General features: G+C 33.6%; 2 protein-coding genes across 2 annotated transcripts; one reads left to right on the forward strand and one right to left on the reverse strand.

Moving 5' to 3' along the window:
- Nucleotides 1–5138: 5138 nt before the first annotated feature.
- Nucleotides 5139–8247, forward strand: LOC126693329 (serine carboxypeptidase-like 45). The gene is made up of 10 exons (XM_050389272.1): nt 5139–5488; nt 5597–5698; nt 5881–5976; nt 6257–6349; nt 6443–6513; nt 6600–6881; nt 7009–7133; nt 7546–7638; nt 7742–7859; nt 7944–8247. The coding sequence occupies exons 1-10, from the start codon at nt 5242–5244 to the stop codon at nt 8106–8108; spliced, it is 1392 nt and encodes a 463-aa protein (XP_050245229.1). The 5' UTR covers nt 5139–5241; the 3' UTR covers nt 8109–8247.
- Nucleotides 8248–10249: 2002 nt separating this feature from the next.
- LOC126693331 (10 kDa chaperonin-like) lies at nt 10250–18817 on the reverse strand. Its single transcript, XM_050389273.1, has 3 exons — nt 18645–18817; nt 17617–17756; nt 10250–10517 (listed from the first exon to the last, which is right to left on the reverse strand). The coding sequence occupies exons 1-3, from the start codon at nt 18747–18749 to the stop codon at nt 10469–10471; spliced, it is 294 nt and encodes a 97-aa protein (XP_050245230.1). The 5' UTR covers nt 18750–18817; the 3' UTR covers nt 10250–10468.
- Between the last annotated feature and the right edge of the window lie 5224 nt (nt 18818–24041).

Here is a 24041-nt window from a genome sequence, read left to right on the forward strand (position 1 = left end):
TCTGCGTAGGTGTTTTCGAGTTTTTTCCTACAGAGGGTCGGATTTCATAAGGGAGAGAAAGGATTAATCTATCGGTGCATGCCCACCTTTCTAACTCTCACTATTTCTTTCTTTCTTCTCACTATGTTTTCCTTTTCTAATTCTTTTAAGTTTTCTATTTCCTTCCTTAAGTTCCGTTCCGTGTTGTCCCCTATTCACGGCAAGACCCTCCTTTTATAGTGCTTGCTATGATCCGATTTTACTATTTTAACCCTTAATTCCCTTTGTCTTGTCTGGGTGTACTGGCCGACCATCACTGTGCCGTCTATGTGTCGCCCTCCCATCGTTAGACAAGGAAGAGTATTTTGTTTGCAAGTCTGCCGTGGCACCCTTTCCTGCCACGGTCTAGGTTATTTCTCTCTCCTTATCCCTCATGGCATGCACGTAATGGTTCCAACTCAGCTTGCCTCTTTTGGGTAGTAAGCCATCCCAACAGGACACCACCCCGAAAGAGCCTGAGCCGGAACCATAAAAATAGATTTTTCTCCTCTCCCCACCACCAAACCATGCCCTCTGATCCTCTGACCCCTCGACCTCACCATGCTCTGTATTGGCTGGGTACAGGCTGGTGGTGCCTGGGCCTTGCGCGTACCTTCATTCCATATGTGTCCAAAACTTGCCTGCTGCCCATTCGTCTGCCGTGGTTTGGAGGCTCGCCGTCCGTGCTTTTTGACCTCTTATGTGGGTTGTTCTTCGCTTTCCCGCTTCATTCAAGAGCTGGGCTTTGTCTGATGATGGATCTTACATTCCTTTGACCAATTCCTTGGTTTCCTTTATTTCTTGCAATGTTGTACTGTTATTCCTGCTGTAATAACTTAATCCTGTTGGACCTCTTTTATGCCTGCCGTTTATTCCTTCTCTCAGTGGCTTGGCAAGGCCACTATTTTGCTTTTACTTATGGGCTCCTATATCCCTTTGGGCTTTCCTTTGGGCATCCTTGGCCCGTTTGCTTTCTTTGGGCTTCCTTGGCCCTTTTGCTAATTTCACACTCTTATAGGCTTTTTACTAACTTCATTGGGCTTCCCTGGCCCAATAACCTTATTCTCATCCTTGGGGTTTATGGGCCTGCCATAAACCCCTTACTTTCTTAGTTTGCATTATCTTGAGCCTGCAGCAGCCCTTTCTTGCTTTTCTATCTCATACACTACCCATGGGATGCTATTTCTTTCTTTCCGAACTTCTTTGAGCCCATTTGCCTCTTCAAGACCCATTTGTTTATTTTTTGGGCTTGTGATCCATTATTCCTGCCGCTTGGGCCTAATGATTTTGCTATCTGCTTTGTCAATTCTTTGTTGCCCTTGTTATTGGGCTTTTTTTCTCACAAATGGCCCTCAACAAATAGATTTGACTTTGAATTTATGACATTCTCTATATGAGGATTGTTCTTTAACATCAAGCCAAATTACCAATTGAGGGGAAATATAAACAATGTTCAAACCCTAGATCTTTTATTTGATGATAACAGATTTTACCTATTGAGTTAACTGGAACCCGTGATATATGTATAACTAGTACTTTTATTACGTTGAGGGAAGTCAGGGATACAAATTTAGTACATAGTTTTACAAACTATTGTTTTTTTTTTTTTTTTTCAATACAACACAAAAAAGAAATTAAGCAATTTATTTATAACATTGTTAATGTGACACAAATCATATTTATTGCTACATTGATTTGGAAGCTTTATATGATACCTTAGAAGTAATTTTAACATTTTTCACTCAACAACTTCCTACAGGGATGTTGACAAATTGAGCATTCACTTTTGTAGTGTTAAAAAATTTAGCTTTTAGCACCTCAAAAACCTAATTTATCTATTTTAATACCACATATAATAGTACGCCCTATATCTCATCTTTTACTTTAGCATATCACCCAATTATAATAAAATAATACCTATAAAATATCCACTCACAAAAGTGAGAGTGAAAGGCTGAGATGAGAGAGAGAATAAAAAATCAATAAAAGCGAATAGCAACTTGCCACTCTAGCTTCAGTCATTGCTACTAATAGTAATTCACAGTAGCTAGTTGTTAAATATTTTTAAATTTAGTAGCTCAAATATAGCATGCATTTTGCTGTTTGTGGTGCAAAAAATAGTTTTTTTTGGGGGGAAGGGGGGCCTATTTTAACACTAGTAATATGAATGCTATATAAGAAGTTTAGAAGACACTTCTCAAAAAAAAAAAAAAAAGTAAAGTATAGAAGACAGTCAAATTTCCAAAAAACAGGCGCAAGGATATGAATATGATTTTTTATTTTTATTTATTGGCTTTTGGCAAACAAAAAGTACTCTTCCCATAGATTTTCATTTATTTCACCTCTACACACCTTATTCCTCTTCAATTGAAAATGATGTGACTTAGATGCTTGTAATGTGACTAGACTGATATACTGATCCTTAATGAGTGAGTAATCAAATATGTCATTCAGTAAGTATATGCAACTTTCTTAGACTTTCGCTACTAAAACAGAGACATGCACTCACAGTTTGGCATACCAGTATGCGGAAAAGTCCAAAACTCTATTAAGAAAAATGAATAATTCTAAAGACCCATATAATTGCACATTTAATTTGTGCAACTAAATGTATTTTTGAGAACAACTTATTTAATTTTTTTATTGAAAATGTGCTAAAATGTACTTATACCTTGAAAATATTTTGAAAAAGTGAGAAAATGAGGGGAAAAATGAGATTTTAAAAAACTGTATATAAAAGCTATTACTAAAAGCTGGTGTCAAACACACTCTGAGTAGTGGAAACTTTTTGCTCATATAAATTCACCTTTTTTCAGGGAGTACTCACAATTGCACAAATCAGCATATTGCGAAATTAAACGTACCAGGTTTTCCACACGAATCTTCAATCAAGGGACTAGATCTACCAATTATCACATGGTACCACTTACCAATCATGTCATTTTCAAGGCCTGATTCTTCTAATTAGCTACACGCTGAATGGGCCACTAAAATTTTGTGGGTATTGATCTGTCCAGAATTCACTAGTGCAACTTGCCAAGACTCTATAATGAAGACATTGTTGGTAGGGTATGATTAGGAACGAGACTCCAAATCTGGCAGGATAAAGTCATCACTTTACATCAATTGAATAGCACCACATCATGTGATACATGCGAAGGCAGAGGTCGATATTTTAAGGGTCTTTTTTTTTATTTAATTTTCTTCTAACAAATGTCTGTGAACAGAATATAATGTAGACATGCTTTTCAAATGAAATTGAACCACTTGGGAGCATCTCTCTCTCTCTCTCTCTGTTTTTTTCCAAAAGTAGGTAGAACAGTTGCATTTGGTTTGAATTAGGGAATAAGTTTCTATGTAAAGTTTAATTATTCATTTTGTTTAAAATAAAGTTTAGACAGGACTATTTGAGTTCCAAAATAAGAAATTTTGGTCAGAAAAAGGTGGTGCTAGCCGATATTGGAATCCGATCAGGATCCATGATGGCTCCTAACGCACTTTAGGAGAACTTTTTGAATTTAAATTTGTCTCTTTCTAAATACCCGAATCCCATCCAAATAAGATAAGAAGCATTACATTCTTTGATTGTTTACCACGCAATCACTATCTCTGTGTGGATTTTTCTGGTTTTTTTTTAAATCTTTCAAAATCGGGGTGATGAAGATTAAGAACAATATCATTTTTTTTAAAGGAAAAAAAAAAAAAAAAAAAAGTGCTTTCAAAGTGCTAGGGACAAAAATATTTTGACAATTTTTTTTTTTTTTTTTATCACTATTGGCGTGGCAAATTGTTACAAGAGAAGCATCACTCTTACATGGGTCTATATTTACATTACTTTTGTTTGCACCAATCACAACATGTCACTTCAACAATTGTGAAAATTGTTGTGTTTCCAAACTTATTTGCATAGTTTCTCAAAATAAGGGGGGAACAACTGAAATCGTGAGTTAAGGACACTATCCTAAGATTTCGGTTGTTGCACACATGTGTGTCTGTTCACACTATGTGCCCATTTCAAATATTTGCCAAAAAAATAAAGCATTGCATATTACTATTACCAGGGGCGGCCCAACATAATTTGGGGTCTAAGGCGAAAAATTTATGCGAGGCTTTTAATATATAAATATTAATTAAACCAAATTATTTAATACTAATCAAATTAAGGTTAATTTAATACATTAAATACATAAATAGTACCAACTAGACTAATGTTAATTTCATATAGAGAACTGAATATCATAGTTGAATTATAAATATTAATAAAAATGAATAAAAATATATTGCGATTGAAAAAGATACTTTATTTTGGATATAAGACGATGCATAGTTAAATAAAGTTGTAATCTAATTTGTAATTTTATATTTTGATTTTAAGAGAGAGAGAGATAGATATTATTTGGTGTATGGTTTTGTAGGATATTAGTTTATAAAAATCAAAGTCTCAAACTATTAGGGAAGATTAATCTATAATTGATTATTAAACACATTTGCAACATCTTTTTGAAATATTTTAGGGTTTCAATTGAGTTAAGGTTCTATTGGTCTTTTACTTTGAGAGTTTTAATAGAAATGAAAAAGAAAAATGCGTTAATTAAAAGCACTATAAAATGTTCAAAATATAATGTGATATTGTCTCTCATTGATGAACTTCATCAATTTAACTAATGAGTATTTATATCACATTTTTTGTGATTAATAACATGACAATTTATAAGCCAATAGTAAAATTTGTATATCACTAATTAAAAAAAAAAATGTACAACATTTAGAAAATATATATAATTTTATAAAAATTTGGACTTTTAACCATGAAAAATGGAGCCTTTTTTCCCAAGAAAAATTTTATTTTTTGGTGGGGCCTTAGGCCTAGGCCTAACTTGCCTAGCCGGCCCTGACTATTACCATATTAGTACTTAGAAAATGCTAGGTAACAACTGGTACAACAAGGAGGAAGCAAACAAGAGCAAAGAAAAGTGTATCAATTATCGTTAAAATAAACAATAAATTAATTAATCAAGTAAAACAAGGAAGTTGCAATAACCTAGGCAACGCATACTTGAAATGGATTTGAATTATGTATTTTTATATATCTATAAAAAACTGAAATAAAAGAAAATAATGGAGCGGGTTAAAAGTAGCTAAACAGTTGCCACCTGAAGAAACACAATTAAGTTGCATCCTCTCTCTCTCTCTCTCTCTCTCTCTCTCTCTCCATCTGTCATTATGCAACATAAATCATGGATTATCATCGGAACAATCTATGCAACTCTAGTGCAAGTATGCCTAACTCTTGGCTCCATTTCGGGAGATCATAAGATAGTCAGCTTGCCAGGGCAGCCAAAGGTTAATTTCCAGCAATATGGGGGATACATAACCATTGATGAAAGGCAACACAGAGCTCTATTTTACTATTTTGCTGAAGCAGAAACAGAACCAGCTTCAAAGCCTCTAGTACTTTGGTTGAATGGAGGTAAATTCACATTAATCTAGTTGTTAAACTCAACTTCAAATCCTTACTGACTTGTAAGAATTGAAAAGGAAAAAAAAAAAATTTGAAATCCTTGAATGAATTTTGAAGGTCCTGGTTGTTCATCAATTGGTGCCGGAGCATTTTGCGAGCATGGGCCCTTTAGACCAAGTGGAGACATTCTGGTCAGAAATGATTATAGCTGGAATAAAGGTATACCCATACAACTTTATCTTCAACTTTTTGGATGTGGAATGTGCATGTGTTCATAACATTATTATTCAAGTGAAAAAGGAAGGTCTATTTTCTAAATTTCACTTTGCAACAGGAGCAAATATTTTACTCAAGTAAATAGTTGGATTTACTTTTAAGTTTCTCTTTTGTTACTGTTACAGAAGCAAATATGTTATACCTGGAATCCCCAGCAGGAGTTGGATTCTCCTTCGCTGCTAATAAATCCTTCTATGACTCCGTGAACGATGAACTCACAGGTTTTGACTTCAGAACTTCTACCTTCAAGCCTAAGAGTACCAAAGAAAGAGATATTCTTATTATTTTGTAAATATCATTATTGAACTGAATTAATTGATTTCATTAGCTAACTTCAGGTGTAGCGTAAATGGGCTTACATCTATACTTCAGACTGACATTAAAACTATGTAGCATCATTTCATTAAGCAAGAAAATCTGGAGATTTGTTCCCATAGAAAAGATGTTGTCTATGGTGGTAGTATTTTATCTAATATAGATTCCAAATTTGTTCATCAACAGCACAAGATAATCTTGAGTTCCTTCAGCGCTGGTTCACAAAATTCCCAGAATACAAAGGTAGAGATTTGTTCATCACAGGGGAGAGTTATGCAGGTATATTATAAGTAGATAAATATAACTTGCTCTTAATGAAATCACACAAAATTTTAGAGAGGAGAGAATGCTGAAAATGCTGCTTCTTGCTAGGACATTATGTTCCACAACTCGCACAGCTCATTATTAAGCAAAATGTGAAGTTCAATCTCAAGGGCATAGCTGTAAGTAAAAGATCACAATTTAGAAAGAAAAATGAAGTTAAATGCAGTACTTTTTAGGCAATGTGCTCAAACTTTCTTGCCTGCAGATAGGGAATCCTCTACTGGAGTTCAATATTGATTTCAACTCCAGGGCTGAGTTCTATTGGTCTCACGGATTGATATCCGATTCAACTTATGAAAGTTTCACTTCCATCTGTAATTACTCCCAAATCAGAAGACAGTCAACTAGTCGCAGTCTCACTCCTGTTTGTTCTGGAGTAATAAGACAAGTTTCAAGAGAAATTAGTAACTCCATCGACACGTATGATGTCACTCTTGATGTCTGTTTACCATCAATTCTTTCACAAGCCCAGGTGTTGAATCAACTGGTGAGGCTCAGCTTTTTCTCAATTCAAATTTTCTTCTTTGCATGCCTTATACGTGTATGGAAACTCTGTTTCCCCTGTTTCTTGTACCTACATGTTTTCCTCTGGGCTAATTTGATCTCACTTACAGCAAGATACAGAGAAAATAGATGTTTGCGTGGAAGATGAAACAGATAAGTACTTGAACCGGAAAGACGTACAGCAAGCTTTCCATGCTCGACTTGTTGGAGTCTCCAATTGGACTTTTTGCAGCGAGTAATAATCTTACACTTCTTGATGTTTGTATTACAATCAAATAGTATTTAAATTTTCCTTGCCTCTTTAAAAATGAAAAGACTCCGTCACAAGAGTAACATGACAAGGACCCCTAAATATTAAAATTGTTTCAATTAATTCCAACTCCTCAACAATGTGTTAATTATAATATTATTGTGATGGATCAAGAAATTTAAAGTTGTCTAAGTTTGAAATCATTTTCAGTGCTTCAAATATGTTGGTAAGTAGTTAAGTACCACGTGACCAACATAAGCTTCTTGTTAATAGTATGCATTGTTTTTCTCCTCTGACCATCATTTATGTTGGGACGTGCACTTTCAAAGTTATTCATTATTTTACCTGATAAGCTCTTCTTTCAAAGTTAGTTTATGGTTGTGTTCTTTTATAACAGTGTCATCAAATATGAAATGCAAAATCTTGAAGTACCTACAATCCATGTTCTGGGTGAGCTTGCCAAATCAGGCATCCGGGTCTTAGTATACAGGTATATAAAAATATGATTAATTTAGTTAGTTTATCATCCATGATTTCATCAAATATGTAAGTCTGTCAGATTAGAAATAATGATGAATATTGCACCTCTATAGTGGAGACCAAGATTCTGTCATCCCACTTACTGGGACACGAACACTCGTAAATGGACTTGCCAAGGAGTTGGGACTGAATACAACTGTGCCTTACAGAGCGTGGTTTGGAGGAACACAGGTTAGTTTATGAGAATAAGTTAAATAACAAACATAAATGTTACTATGCAACCTTTACTTAGTCTTTCACATTTCTGATTTACAGGTTGCTGGATGGACACAAGTATATGGCAATATCTTATCTTTTGCAACCATTAGAGGAGCAGCTCATGAAGCTCCATTTACACAGCCAAAGAGATCACTTGTGCTATTTAGTTCATTTTTGGCAGGAAGGACAATGCCAGAATCACCCTCATTGACCGAGCATTGAGCAAGTTCTTAAACAAATGAACAAGATTTAAGCAACCATATTGTTTCGTTTTGAATTTTTTTCATCAACTTCTCATTGCAACAAAATGTACTGCAGAAGTATAATTCAATGGTTGCCCTTGCTGATTTATTGGTAAAAACCGTGTATGTCCTGCCATGATATGTTATATAGCAAAAATCTATACTGCCAATTAGGTTATCATTGACGGCAGAGGCAGAGGAATTGATAGTTTGACAACCAGCAATTGACTAGATGTATTATTCTAGTAGGCTTGTGTGAGTTTTAGAGACCGTGGGAGGGAAGTATGATGCCGGAAGTGTTAAAGAAATTGAAAAATGATCAAAAAAATAATGGACTTTGATACACTTTCTTTAAGGTGATAATCGTCCCCACACAAAAGAGTTTAATATTTAGGTCATTAATAATAAATGCATAGCAAATCTAAAGTTTTCTTTTAAAAGAAATTCTTACAAAATTTGTGTATTTGACTATGATTTTGGTCATTAATTTATAGATAAGTCTCTAAAAAATTGAAAAATGAACCGAAAATAAGATAATGGGACTTCCTTCGCAAAAAATAATGTTCTAGAGCCATATGTCCATAAGTTCTCTCAATCATCTTATTTGTTAGCGCGTGTTACTTTATACACCCGCAAAAAGCTTTGTAAACTTTCAATATGGGACAAGTCCTAAAACATATACCTACATCCTTTCATATCACAATCTACAATACAAAGTTTTTAATAGGAGGCACAAATTAAATTTTATTTTAATTTAGCCTTGTTTTTGTAATTCAATAATTTGGATTAACCAAGCCAATAAGAAAAAACGTTTTCTAAGTCAACTAGAATTTGAGTTTTGTTTTAACTCAATGGAAACACTTCACAACTTTATGGTTAATAAAAAATTTCCTAGGAATTTTTCAACATTGTAGTGTTAAATTATATTTATTGTTTCTTTTATTCAGTTTTCGTGTTGTCTTACTTAAATTTAGTATGAAAGCAAAATTCGGGTATATTAATGTAACTAAAGCATGAGGTTCAACATGACTCATCCTCCCACTGACAAGCCACTTCTTTAGCTCCAATTTTCGTTCAAGGACACCCACAATGTAGTTCCAAATTCATCATCTTCGTGCCTAAAGTGGTCTTGATCGTTTGGAAATTGAATTTGGAACCACAAATAATGCGCATGCGTCATGATTGAAAAATGACAAGGTTAAGTCACCACCAACTTTACTACATAAATGTGAATATAAACCAAGTGTTTTTACCAAAAGAATCCAGAATATATTTCTGATCAAAAAAGAAAAAGAATCCAGAATATGTTTGCAATTTGCACCCATTTTTGGTGGGAGTGGCTTTGAGTAAATGTGGGCATGAGTGGCCATTATATTCTTCTGGAACTCATTTCGAGCTTTCCCTTAAGGCAGCGGAGATGGTTGGCTGCGTGTAATGATGTGAAGCGCTGATTAAATTAATAGGCCACTTGGGGTTTTGGATGAAGCAATCAAACAAATACCTAGAAAATAATTCTACTTTATGAGAAAAAGTGATACCCAGGTGCTTGTCCTGATTGCTCTTTTATTGCAGGCAGAGGCAGATTGATCTTGGATATAATTAGGAACTTAAAACTTTGGTACATGCTTTACCCTTAACATCTATGTCGCTTGTATTTTGACTTTGAACACCATACCTCAACTCAATCCTAAGATTTAAGATGCATTCTTGTTTTTTTCTTTATCTGATGACATAGGAGAACTTCACTCAAACTAGTTGCACGTCGCAGAGCATACTGTATTGAATATCATAAAAGAAAACATGCATACTTGTTACTAATGGTTTCTAACAAATCCGCTCCACATTTCTTGGATGAAAACACTTAATCCAGGAAGGTCGGTAACTATACGGTGCTGAGTTGGGGACTACTAGCACAAGGAGTAATTGCTGACATTCTAGAGCGACGGGTAGAGTACATGTGTATTCTTTCCCTGAACTTCCTTAAATACAAATTTTGTTACGTGAGGATTATTGGGTTATACATACGAACTAAAACTTCATTCGCTGCATGTCTCTTTCATAGTATCAGAAATATACTGCTTGATCTGTAGAATTATACCACATTAAAACACCAAGTTGCAATGTAGTAAAAAAAAGATGTTATTGTCATGAATATCCTTACTCAGATAACAGAAAAGTTTAAGTTTCTTTCATCTAAAGGAAAAGCACAAAGCAGAATTGAAATGCCCAATAGCAGGATAAGGTAAAATACTAATTGTTACCAGATGACTCAGATCTACTAAGACGTATCATGAACTATTTCAACATGGAGCATAAAGTCACAGGTCATATAGTAGTACATTATTCAAGAAGTGTCCCCAATATATCTTCATCCCGATACAGATGATAGCTGAAATGAGTTCAAAAAGAAATCCCATTAGAATTTAATCACAAAAATCATGCATCATACTTGGATATAATGAAATGGATCACATTTGAAACAAAGTTAAACAACAGAGAAAGTAAGTAGCTCAGGGTTGGAGACAACAATTTTTTTTCTTGGAACTGTTGTTCTAAGAAATGAGTAGATTAACATAAGAAATTTCTTCTCAATTCTTTTTTCCTTAATGTTATTGTTGGGGAGATTAGACCTTAGAGAGATTCAACTGAGTAGGTAATATAACATATGTGAACACCACTTAATCCAAAAGCTTACACTTATGAGTTTGAGCTCAACTATGTTATATCAACCACTTGCTCTGGTCATTCTTATTTAACATGAGACTTCAGTCACACGTGTATACCCAACAGTTATTTAGTTGAATGCTAGATTTTTTTAAAAAAAATAAAAAACTTTCTTGAGAAAGAGAAGATATTTTATGTACACGGGAAGCATACACAACAATTTACTTTATTACATAGGAAGTATACACAAAAATCTAAAATCTTCTCTAGAATAATACTGAAAAGATTTATAATCTAAATGAAAGAAATCTACAAGTGAATGCCTATCATTATTTCCCATACAATGAGATCACTCAAACATAGATCTCACCAATGAAGAGATTTCATCTCCTCTTGATATATTAGCATACAAAGTGTCAAACAATAATTGCACAAATTACAATTCCCAAATCATGAAAGCTCTTACGAAGTGAATATTCCAAGGTCTTTTTTTTATGAGTAATTAATGATATTATATTGAAATAGGAGATTACTTCATGTTCACAATGATGAACACAAGTATCTAGAAAATTACAAAGAAATGAAGAATCATACAGGAAATCCAAGTGAGTCTTGGAACTCATGAATGGCACTGCGATGAGTATAACCCCATGCACAAAAGCATCGTTGTTTGCCACAGAAAATTGAGAACAAATCTGGAAATAATTCTTTTAGAGGTTGACTCCTGCACCAAATGTTGTACAAAACCTCACTCTATGACCATCCCCCACCACATAATAAATGTAGCTCACAAATCTCTCCCAACCCACCAGGATGCTTCGCCAAAGGCTACAGCCATATGTACTTCTTACAACCCTCATTGTCTACTGACCCTGATCTTACTCATACTTCATTCTGACAACCTATCTCCATAGATTATGATCTCCTTCCATCCCATATCTGCATAGCTATTTACCCAACAGAGTTTGATTAGAAGTGCACAATTTTCTTACCCCCCCCCAAACCCCATTTTTTATTGGGGGTACAGGCACCATTCCACCCTCCACAAGATGGAATTTGAATAATCCCCCAGCACTCCCCACAAAAAACTCTGCCACAACCTTTCCAAACTATTAACCACATTATTGGGGATGGTAAATAGCAATAAATTATAGGATGAGAGGCTAGATAACGTACTTTTTAATTCTTATTAGCATAAATTTCAAATTAGTCTAGTTTGCAATTGTCTGTTATGTTTCAAGTCTTTGACGTAGTGCAAGTAGATTAGTTTGATTTCCTATTTTCCATACACCAGTAAGTCTTCCAGCAATCATATGTTGGTCCACATAAGGTAAACATATCCATCCAATGCATTGGCAATAATACTCCAAACGTTATGTTAATGACAAGATAAAAGTTATTCAAAATCACATCAACAATTACCCATAACTGTCCAGCCTAGTATAATGCGATTACTTCAGCTAAGGAACTTGAAAGGTTAGCTTCTACAAAATGGGCTTTTAAGTTTTAATGACCTCAAAACCAACATCCAGTCTATCTGTCATATGATCAAAGTTCCTACCATGCATGGACCCCCAACAGTAACATGAATGATGGATAACTGTCCATCATGGCAAACACCTAATCTGCACAGAAGAGGGAGAAATGGGAGGGGGGGTGGTGATGCAGGAGACACAAGAAGATTTTTATTTAATATTATTATGTTTGCAAGTCAATTGTAATTTTATGTTTTAGGTCCTAGTAGTTTATTAGGCTATTAGTATTTTAATTTGGAAGCAAGGTCATTTTTGTAATAAGGCAATTAGGGTTTCCTAGCCAATTAAAACTAGGGCTTAGCAATCATTTATAAGCAATCTAATGTATTCCTTGAGGGTATAGTTGATATTTTGATTAATGAAGAAATGGCCGTTTGGCCTGGTACTAACTCTAGGTCCATCCTAAGTGCTGACTCCTAGTGATTTCGCCGCTTGGTGCTGACTCCTAGGTCATATCCCTTTATTTTATTATTGTTTCAATTTTGTTCTAGTTGTCCTACGTTAATTTTGGTATCAAAGCAAACACCGATTTGTTTGAAGCATCATCGCAAGTCAAGAAAAAGACATTCACCATATTTTTCCACCACTAGAAATCCAGCCACCATACCACCTTCAAAATCCCTTCGCCACATCTCTACCAAACCAACATCAGAAAACCATCGGTCAATACCCACAGGGCCACATGTATCAAGCCACAAAAAGGTTACCCATCAACCCAAGCCCTTTGACCCAACAACCAACAAACCCCACAGCCAGACTTGGTCAAGTTCTTTCAAAAGGTTCTTCACCCGCCACCACCCATTGGAAAGCCAATGCTGCCATCCTAATAAATGATTGAAGCGCCAACCTATTCCTCGGCCACTTTGAGTTCCTCCTTTGTCTCAGTGCAACACCACTCCACCTTGCCGTCTCAGAGTACCGCGTCGCCAACCCACTCCACCAGAACAGTACCGCAAGAATTCGTTAATGTCAATCTCACCCTGTCGTCCCAAAGCCGCTGCCCACAGCCATCACAAGACTACTGCTGTTGCAACAAATAGCCAGTCCATCAAGCCCACATCAGAGGTAACCCGATAGTCCCATCTAAGTTCTTTCTTCCTAGCGGCACTAGCCTGTTTCACTCTCAATACACACTTGTTTCAGCCCATAAAAGACATACCAACCCAACTTGCCACTTAAAAATAAAAAAAAATAAAAAATAAAAAATAAAAAAAACCATTAAACCCAGAAGCCAACCTGTGCGCTTCAACTTTGAGCAGAAAATTTAGTTTCAACCTCTGCATTTCACTATTTTGTGCCTCATAGCTGAAAATGACTTCCTTTGATGGAAAGCTTGAGAAGCAGCGTAAAGATAGAGAATTTGAGAAGCAAATTAAGGAGGCTGGGAATAGACTCCTTAACCCCCCCTTCCTCCATTGATGATCTTCTCACTCTTCTTGATAAAGTTCAAAATTTGTTAGCATATGTGGAGCAAGAACCATCCAAATCAATGCGAGATGCACTTTTACCCTCAGTGAAGGCATTGATCACTAATAAATTTTTGAGACATGCTGAAATGGATGTGAAGGTTTCCGTTGTATCTTGCATTATTGAGATTACAAGGATAACAGATCCAGATGCCCCATATAAGGATGAGCAAATGAAAAAAATATTTCAGTTGATTGTGGTAGCATTTGAAAATATGCCTCATGTGTCTACTCACTCTTATAAGAAGGTGGTTTCAATTCTTGAAACCATTGCAAAGGTCAAGTTATGCTTGGTGATGCTAGATCTTGAGTATGATGCATTGGTTGTTGAGATGTTTCAAAGTTTCTTAAAGATAATTAGGTCCAACTATCCACCTGATGTACTTTCAGCCATGGAAACAATTACGAATCTGGTCATAGATGAAAGTGAAGACATTTCCTTGGATCTTCTCTATTCACTTTTTGCTAGTGTAAGAAAAGAAAATCAGATTGTTTCACCTATGTCGTGGAAATTGGGGGAGCAAATGATCACTAGGATTAATGCCCAACTAGAAAAGATAATGGCACCCACTCAAAAACAATGCAGCAAGCTTGAAGGTGCACATGATGTGAAAGTTGAAGTTGTTGAATGTGCTTCTAATCAACCCTCCATGGTGCTTAAAGATCTACATCTTGGAGAAGTCTAAGAGGTTAAAACCACATTGTTTCCTATGGTTCATAAGGTTCAAGACGAGATTATACTAATTCCACACATTGATTTTGTTACTCCAAATGAGTTTGATGTGGTGGAATTCAAGGTTTTTCTCTTCCCTGTGCTCCCTAAGGTGATTCCAAACTTGAAGCAAATGTTACTTGTCAACATCCTAATTCTTCAATGCTTTAAAACTCAAGGTCAAGTTTTCTCCAACCAGAGGAGAATGATGCGGGAGACTCAAGAAGATTTTTATTTAATATTATTTATGTTTGCAAGTCAATTGTATTTTTATGTTTTAGGTCCTAATAGTTTATTGGGCTATTAGTATTTTAATTTGAAAGCAAGATTATTTTTGTAATAAGACAATTAAGGTTTCCTATTAAAACTAGGGTTTAGCAATCCTTTATAAGCAATCTATTGTATTCCTAGAGGGGATAGTTGATATTTTGATAAATGAAAAAATGGTTGTTTGGTCTTTCTTTGGTTTAGTGCTGACTCCAGGTCCAGGTACTGACTCCTAGTGGTTTCCCCACTTAGTGCTGACTCCAAGTAAGGCCTAGGTGCCGACTCCTACGTCATATCCCTTTATTTTATTGTTGTTTCAATTTTGTTCTGGTTGTCCTGTGTCAGGGGGACACTAGGATGCAACAAATCCTTTAAAAATCTGGGAATTTTTAGAATATATTGTTAGAATCAAAGTTATCAGGTTGATGAACTGGAGTGTAATTTCTCAAAGTGAACTACAATTTGAATTTCCAAAATGAAAGAGTAATTGGAAACCAACTGTGGTAATAACCAATGATCTCTAGCTCCAAATGAGATCTCCTTTTATAAAAAGCATAGCGGAGGGTAAATCATGGGTTTAAGACCCACCAAGTGCATGGATCACTGGTACACAACTCAACATGACAACCTTCTAGTTGCCTTCTTTCTTAAGAAACACTCACAGAACCTAGTAATGTGCTAACATAAACATGAAATTGAGAAAAGAGGAGCAATATATTCAAGCATTGTTGTCAAATCAAGTATTCTGCCATGTATTCTACAATATACATAAAATTCCCAACTATATTGAGAAAGAAATAGAGAAATATATGCAAAAAATAAACTACTTTTCATACACAAACGCAATCAAATTATGTGCAAAATTTCAAATCTTCATCTTGAATATCTGTAAGAAAGGAAAGAAAATATATATATATATACACACACTAACCTCTGAGCACTCGCGTGAGGCTCTTCTATTTTTTTTTGGTAAAAGTTAATAATTTACATCTATTATAATTTAGAAAATTTTTTTTTTCAAACAAATAAAAAGAATAAACTTTAGAGATAAGCAATAACTGTAATTTCTTTTTTAAACGTGAAGGGAAAAAAAATCCTAAATTTTAGAAATTCTCTTTTTGAATTCAAAATGAAATTTGTTATTTGACATTTATGACCCTATTTTTAAATGAAGTCACCCTTCATTAATGAGGGTATTTCTTAGCCACATAAAAGTCCAGTTGAAAGAGCGAAATCCTCCTCTTATATATAGTATAGATATATATATATACACACGCACACTTCCACCAATGTTGAAAATGTGAATCATAAATGGGGTTAAAAATTGAGCACCTTTTGTGAGGACAGTTAAAGAAAATAACAACAATCAAAGCTTGAGCCCCAAAACTTTTTCCATTTTCATCCTCCTCATGAGTCCTACGCCTCGAATTGGGTTACTCAATTCCCTCCAATCTCTTATATCACGTCCATTAAATTTTTTTATCAAAACATCTTTTCCATATGTCTTTAATATCAACTTCCTTTACTAGCACTCTTTGATCTTTAACTTTAATGCTCTTGACACAACTTAAGTTTCTTGTTTTCATTTCCCTTGTCTTAACAAGTTTATAAATGTTCTTCTTCTTCATTCTTTACTTCCCTTTTTGCAACATTATAATTTTCATAAGCGGCCTTATCTATACGTATAGGTAGACTTCTATATCTCTCTTTAATCTAACAGTTGCTTGAACATCCTCATTCCACCACCAAGTCTCCTTATTCAGTCACCCATATCCTTTAGATTCTCCAAGTACTTCTTTAACCACTCTATTCGTCTAGACCCAACTTGTTTCTCTCCCTTCAAACTCCACCACTTATTTCTTGAGTTTCTATCTAATATCTTTTCTTTTCCATTCTAATGCAAATATCTAGTACCAACAACCAATGTTGAGTGGATACACTTAACAACATCTACTATCAAATTATCAAGTAAGGATGAGATCTATTTGACTAATATTTGTCCCATTTTAAAAGTTATTAAGTGTGATTCCCTCTACCGAAACTAAGTATTTCTTAATATCAAATCATATGCTGTTGCAAAGTCTAGAATGGCATCTCCTGATTCATTCCTTAATCCTTACTCCATATCCCTGGCCTCCACAAACTCTTTCAAAACCTCACATTATCTTTTCTAACATGACCATTTAGGTCTCCCCCAATAAAAAATAAAAATAAAATAAAAAAAATCCCATTCTTCCAATCCTATTTAAGGAGCATATGCATTAACTATGTTAATTGTCACTTCTCCTAAAAAAATTATATGAACATAATTCTATCCCCTATCCTCCCCTAACCTCAACAACTTCTTTATGAATTTTATCCATGATTATCCCTACCACATTTCTAATTTAATCTTTTCATGTATACCATAATTTATATCTTGTATTTGTTTCTCAATATTTCTCCAATAAAAAGAAAATAAGTCCTTAAATGTTTTCTTTTTTAATTTAAATTTAATTACTTAACAAAAAATGAAAATTAATTTTTATCCAGAAATTTCAACAATAAGAACAACCATGCATTTGAAATTGAAAAAAGGAGAAAAATTGAAGCCTTTTATTTTAATAAGTGTTGACCCAAATGGGAGGCGAGGGCTTTATGAGGCGTGGTCTCCAACCACTCATGCTACCCCTTGGGGTAAACAAACTGAAGTTTTTGTAAAGTTCTAGAGAGAAACAAACCACAAAAACTATGATGCAGGTCCATATCAAACGTATAAAAAAATTAAAAAAACCACAGAAAGACATACTATTACAATATATAATTAAAAAAGCACAACAGCTGGAAGAAGAAAATTACACATACTCTTTATCACCAAGCTTCACTTGAGTTCCGCCAAATTCAGGTAAAAGGACAGTGTCTCCTTCTTTTACGCTAACGGGGATCAAGTTTCCCTCTCTATCACGAAGCCCGGAACCCACAGCCACAACTTTTCCAGAGTTCATCTAAAGCATCAAACCAGAGAAAATCTCACTAATATGAGTCTTAAACTGATGTACCAAATAAGAACAAGGACATAAGGATAAACAGAAGAACAAAGCATCACACAAGAAATTGCAAACAAATGGCTTATGCTAATAAAGATTGATATTTTCTCTGCCAGTTTGCTAAGAATCAGTAGCAAAGGAAAGAACCACACACTTTAAATTTAGATATCTTTCATTTTTGAGGACCCAAAACTCAAAATTTTCCCAATAGCCCAATATAGCTTTTCTCCCCCACATACAAAAGCCTCTTTTTCTCCAACTGAATAACAAGAACAATAACTAGACAAGTATGACCCCTGGCACCGGATAATGCATATAAAATCATAATATTCTAACCAAACAAATTCAGAACAAAGAAAACATTATAACAGAAAAAATGTTCTGTTTAATATTCACTAGGAATAACCAGTACCCACTAACCAAAAATATATCAAACAGAGAACAACACATTGATTCTAACACATTTATTGTGTCAATTTAGTTATACAAGAATGAAAATTTCTCCATATTTTATCCACATAAACAGTACCCAGAAACAGAAAATCATCACCTTCTGTCTACTTGCTGAGAAAACGATGGAAAACATAGAAACAAATTTAAAAAGCAACAAGCTTTGAATCTCACACTCAACTCAACCTAGTACATTTCTTTGACAGTATTTTACAAATATTTCGAATTAACGGAAACCACAAGACATGAGACTAAAAAATCATTCATGGGCTTACTTAATTTTCCTAAGATTTCTCAGAAAACCAACACATTGATTAGAAAAAGCATATAAAGATACAACCTTTATTCAAAAAATTAAAAAGTGGGTGTTGTTGTAATTGAAGAAATTAGACCGACCTTGGTGGCCTTCTCAGGAAGCAAGATTCCGGCATTGGTTTTGGCAGGAGGGACGACTTTCTCGATCAAAACGCGATTCAGCAGTGGAATAAAACGCTTAGCCATCTCAGAAAACCAGAGAAGCAAAGCACAGAGAGGCCGAGGTTTTGAAAAGTCTGTTTCTATGTAGGGTTTTACTAATAATATAAGGGTTTATCAGTTTGTCTGGGACTGGAAATTGCAAAAAAGTCCTGACGGGGAAAAATAGACTTTTGCCCTTAATTTTTAAAATATTTAGCACAATGTCCCTTTTGAAACTATTAATTATCATATCTCTATTTTGAAACATAATTTTCTAAAAATCGAGTTCTAAATAAATTTAATCACTTAAATTTTTTTGAAAATTTAAGTGGAACTTGACATTGCTAATGTTGAATTACACTTAAAAATATACACAAAACTCGATTTTGAAAATATCAAATTTTACACAAAACTCAATTTTATTAAAATTGAGTTTCAAAAACAATGGCATTTTGCTAAATAGTTTCAAAATAGGGGTATTTTGCTGCATAGTTTCAAAATTAATAAAATTGAGTTTCAAAAATAAGGGTATTTTGCTAAATAGTTTCAAAACAAGAGTATTTCACTGCATAGTTTCAAAATTAAGGGCAAATGCTCATTTTCCCCCAGGTCTAGATCTCTCTTTATAGTTTCTGGAAGGGTTATTATGTAAATTCACATTTGATCTAAGGTTGTCAATGTAAAGTTTGACCTCAATTAAGGTTGTGCATACAACCCACCGACCTAACCCAACCTAACTCAACATCACATTTAGTTTTTCATGAGCTGATAAGTTGGATTGGTAATTTATTTTTTTAAGCTTAAGTTGGGTTGAGTTCAAGTTAGCATAATCGGCAAACCATTTAATCCAATTAATCGTTTGTGACTATATTTAATCTTGAAAATAATTGAAATCTTGAAATTGTAACAATTTTAAAGGGGTTTACAATTTTGTCGTTTTGAATCTCATTTGTTGAAAATTGTTTCAAATTTTATTTTTACTTAATCTATTCTTTTTTGGTGTGGATGGAAAGTCTATTTCTTATAAAGGATTTGGTAGCTTTAACTTAAAATGGCCTCCTATTTAGTCATTTGGTAGCTCTTTTAATCGAGGGTCATGTTAACGGATGTCTTTAGGGCAATTGTTAATAAAGCATAATAAGAAAATTTTGATATCACTTTAATGGAAAATGTAAAAAGTTGTCAACAACATTTATTATTTTATCATTCTCCCAATAAAATGTTTTTAAAATTAGTTATTAAACGAGCATTGGTTTACATTTCCCTTTAATCAAATATTAAGGATATTATTGACTCAGTGTATAGGGGTTTTAGACTTGTTAGAGTATCAACTTTGTGAGTATAGGGCCGGCCCAAAGCCTAGGGAACTTAGGCCTAGGCCTAAGGTCCTCAACACAAAAAATATTTACCCTTTACAAAAAAAGGCACCATCTCATTGTAAAAGACCCAAAATTTTATAAAAAATATGATTTTTTTCAAATTATTATGCACTTTTTATTATTAGAAATGTTAAAGATATCACAAATTTTACTATAGATTTACAAATTGACATGTTACCAATCACAAAAATGCATTTTAAATATTCATTAATTACATTATTGAAGCTCATCAATCACTATTATTGTCACATTATAGTTTGTGAACATTTTGTAGTACCTTTAGCATTTCCTTTTTTATTTCTAACAAGGCTTTAAAAAAAAATTTGCAAATGTGTTAGATCATCAATGATAATTAATCTGGCTTAATAGTTTGAAACTTTAATATTTGTAAAACTAATCTACTACAAAGCCGCACATCAATTAATATCATAGATTATAAATGTAATTAACTATGTATCGTTATATATCCAAGATAAATTAATTTTCTTTTAAATTTTTTTTTCTTTTTGTTAAATTAATTTTTCAACTATGATATTCAATTCTCTATATGAAATTAACCTTAGTTTTAGTTAGTATTATTCATTAAATTATGTATTTAATACATCAAATTAACCTCAATTTGATTAATATTAAATAATTTTATTTAATTAATATTTATATATAAAAGGCACTAAATAAATCTTTCGCCTAAGGCCCCAAATTAGGTTGGGCCAGTCCTGTGTGAGTATTGAATATTTTGTTTTAGACTAAAGTATACTTCAAGCCCTTATATATTTGGGGTTATTTTTGTTTTGACGCTTTACATTTCAAAACTTTCATTTTAACCCTTCATGTTTAAGTTGTTTTCATATTGACTCTTTACATTTTGAATTTTTCTTTTTCGTCCTTCATATTTGGTTCAATATTCTGTTTAGCCCTTTATGTTTCAAAATTTTCATTTTCAAAAAAAAAAAAAAACTAAATGAAGAGTTCAAATGAAACTATTGAAACATAAAGGGTAAATAAAAAATTGAATCAAACATAAAAATCCAAAATTAAAATTTTGAAGCAAATGGCCAAAATGAACAAAACTCAAAGATTTCAAGTTTGGCCAAGCATACTATAATACTAGCCCGCACATGAATGCACATTCAATGCTTAAGACAAAAATCTACTCTCTTTTTTTTTTTTTTTTTTTTTTTTTTGAGAAAAGACAAAAATCTACTTGATCACACAGTTCTACAAGCAAACCAACTTTCCACCATTATTAAAAGGAGAGGTACCTATGCTTTGAAATCAACCTAAGCAGGCTCCCAAACTAGCAATTTAGAAAGGCATGACGGTAAGATTTTCTCGGATCTATTTTATTTATTAGATAATAATAGTGAGAGATAAAAGACTCATCATATTAGAAAGTTTTTTTTTTTTTTATAAAGTGTTTTGTGAATAGAACTCTTTTGGTGAACATACATACCCTTTAACCCTTTAATAGAGAACACAGGAATTTTTCAAGATGATAGACAAGGGACTTATTTCTCTTTCATTTAACATTGATTTCCTATTTGTACTTCTTCAATTCCATCAAGAGTATATATGTCTATTCACAACAACAACAACAACAACAACCAAAAAAAAAAAAAAAGGCATTAATTTTATTTACCAAACAACTATATAAGTTTATGTTCAAAAAAAACTCCTAATAGAATAAGTAGTCTTCATCTATCACTCTTATTATCAAATAAATAAAATTAATCCGAATATATAATGAGTAAATGACTCGGATAAACTCTATGTGGCCACGTTAAGTTTTCTAATGGAGAAAATTTTGCAATCACCACCAAGATATCTCTTGCCTTTCTCATCACCATATTCTCACACGCTTCAAAAACTTCATCACTTTTCATGCTACAAAAAATATCTTAACCCATTTCCAGGTATTATTTGCCTTTCAAATATTTTATTCCCACCTTTCTGTTCATAAATTAGCCTTCAAATTCATTGCTTATACTTCTAACAAGACCAGAACGTAAACCATAATTCAAAAATCACCTTGTTCTCCATCACTCCAGACTCCTCTTAACTGAAATGGCGCTTATGATCACTATTCAGCAAAACACAACAGAGTTCACTAAGAGAAAGGATAGAGCAATTTAAATTCTGCTGACAAGTGCCACCCAAAACTATGTCTTCTCTCTCTCCAATTTACTTTCCTGTTTTTTATTTTTTCTGATTACTTAATTTGAACTCATTAGTTTTGCCTGAATATTGATCATGTTTATATAGTCTAACAGAAACTATTTGCAGTACTTTGTTAAACTCCTTCACTTGACGTTGCTGAACATTTCCTATTTGACCATGATAAATACTTTATTTTGTCATTGCTGAACATGTTTACTTAGCCATCATTAACTATTTCCTTTTTCTTGTTTGTTTACTTTTGACATTACTTTGCTGAATATGTTCATTTAGCTTTACTAGACTTTTTCGATATTGCTTTGCTGAATATGTTCATTTAAGCATGTTGCACTAACTAAATCTAGTCAGTTTTGCCTTATTGGATTCTACAATTTGGTCTTATTGGACTCTTTAAGACTGATCTGAGTTTTGTTAAAAACTTTCACTTCATCATGGTTGTTAAGAATATAAAGTGAGAAAAAGAAATTGAATAGTTTATATGTTGATATATATTATGTGTGTTATAATAGAGTCTTATATAGGCATAGTATGTGTGAAGTATAAGTAATATGGGTATATTACAAGTACAGTATACTAGGCCAAAGTCCAGTGAGCTAGACTGATATATATTCTAACATCCCCCCTCAAACTCAAGGTGGCAAGGAAGAAATCAACTAGAGTTTGGATATAAGATCTCGAAGACAACTAGGCGGGTGAGTCTTCCATGAACACACCAAGCACATTGAAATCGATTGCCACATACTATATAGTCTCTCTCTCTCTCTCTCTCTCTCTCACTTTATATTCTTAACATGATATCAGAGTCTTATATAGGCATAGTATATGTGAAGGACAAGTATTATGAGTGTACTATAAGTAAAATATACTGGGCCAAACTCAGTGGGCTAAACTAACATATATACTAACAATGGTTAAGGCCATGTTTGGATGCATATTTTTCATCACTCAATTTCCGTCATTCATCACTCATCACTTTAAAATACTACACCCGTTTGGCACCATCACTCAGTTACCATCACTCAATATTTTTCACACTATTTGTGGGCCCCATATCTATCACTCAGTGCAGTTTTTTTTTTCCCAGTACCCAAAAACCCGAACCAAAAAAAAAAAAACAAATCACCTGAACTCAATGAAAAAAAAAAAAAAAAAAAAGAACCCAGAAACCCAAACCCAGTGAAAAAAAAAAAAAAAAAAAAAAAAAAAAAAAAAAAAACAACAACACCCGAGACCGAACCCAAGAAAAAAAAAGGGTAGATTGGTCAAAAGGTGCGGCTGAGTTATGACTAGTGAGTCCCCCATGTGTGTTTAATTACAAAAATGTCATTGAGTTATAAGCTATGAAAATTGAAAACAACTAAAATATGTTTTCAATTTCCATAACTCATCACTCAAAAATCAGAGAATTGAGTGATGGAAATAGAGTTATGGAAACAGAGTGATGGTGGTGCCAAACGGACTTCTCGCTATGGGTCCTACCATTTTTTAGTTATGAGTTATGGAAACAGATCATCCAAATACCCCTAAGCTTTTAGCCTTACTAGATACACTATTTGGCCTTCACTAGATACACATTTTTTTGCTCTGGTAGATAGACTTGTTAGCCATTGTTGGGTTCTTTAATCTAAGCTTAATTTATTAGACATTTTATTTTAACTTTGCTAAATGTATTAAGATAATTACTTCAGCAGGCACAGTATCTTAACTCTGTTGAATCCATCACAAACACTTTGCTAAACACTGTGTATAGGTTTCTTCTCATCATGAATCCCTACTACATGAC

Source organism: Quercus robur, chromosome 7, assembly GCF_932294415.1.
Source record: "Quercus robur chromosome 7, dhQueRobu3.1, whole genome shotgun sequence".
Lineage (NCBI taxonomy): Eukaryota > Viridiplantae > Streptophyta > Magnoliopsida > Fagales > Fagaceae > Quercus > Quercus robur.

Bases quoted from the DNA above. Each gene is read 5' to 3' on its own strand.
- LOC126693331 (XM_050389273.1), bottom strand. From the start codon at position 18,749: ATGGCTAAGCGTTTTATTCCACTGCTGAATCGCGTTTTGATCGAGAAA. The intron at 17,757-18,644 runs GTCGGTCTAATT...TTGATGCTTTAG, and splicing joins TTCCTGAGAAGGCCACCAAG to ATGAACTCTGGAAAAGTTGT. The intron at 10,518-17,616 runs GTATGTGTAATT...AACTCATTTCAG, and splicing joins GTGAAGCTTGGTGATAAAGA to CTATCATCTGTATCGGGATG.
- LOC126693329 (XM_050389272.1), top strand. From the start codon at position 5,242: ATGCAACATAAATCATGGATTATCATCGGAACAATCTATGCAACTCTA. The intron at 5,489-5,596 runs GTAAATTCACAT...TGAATTTTGAAG, and splicing joins AGTACTTTGGTTGAATGGAG to GTCCTGGTTGTTCATCAATT. The intron at 7,639-7,741 runs GTATATAAAAAT...GCACCTCTATAG, and splicing joins ATCCGGGTCTTAGTATACAG to TGGAGACCAAGATTCTGTCA.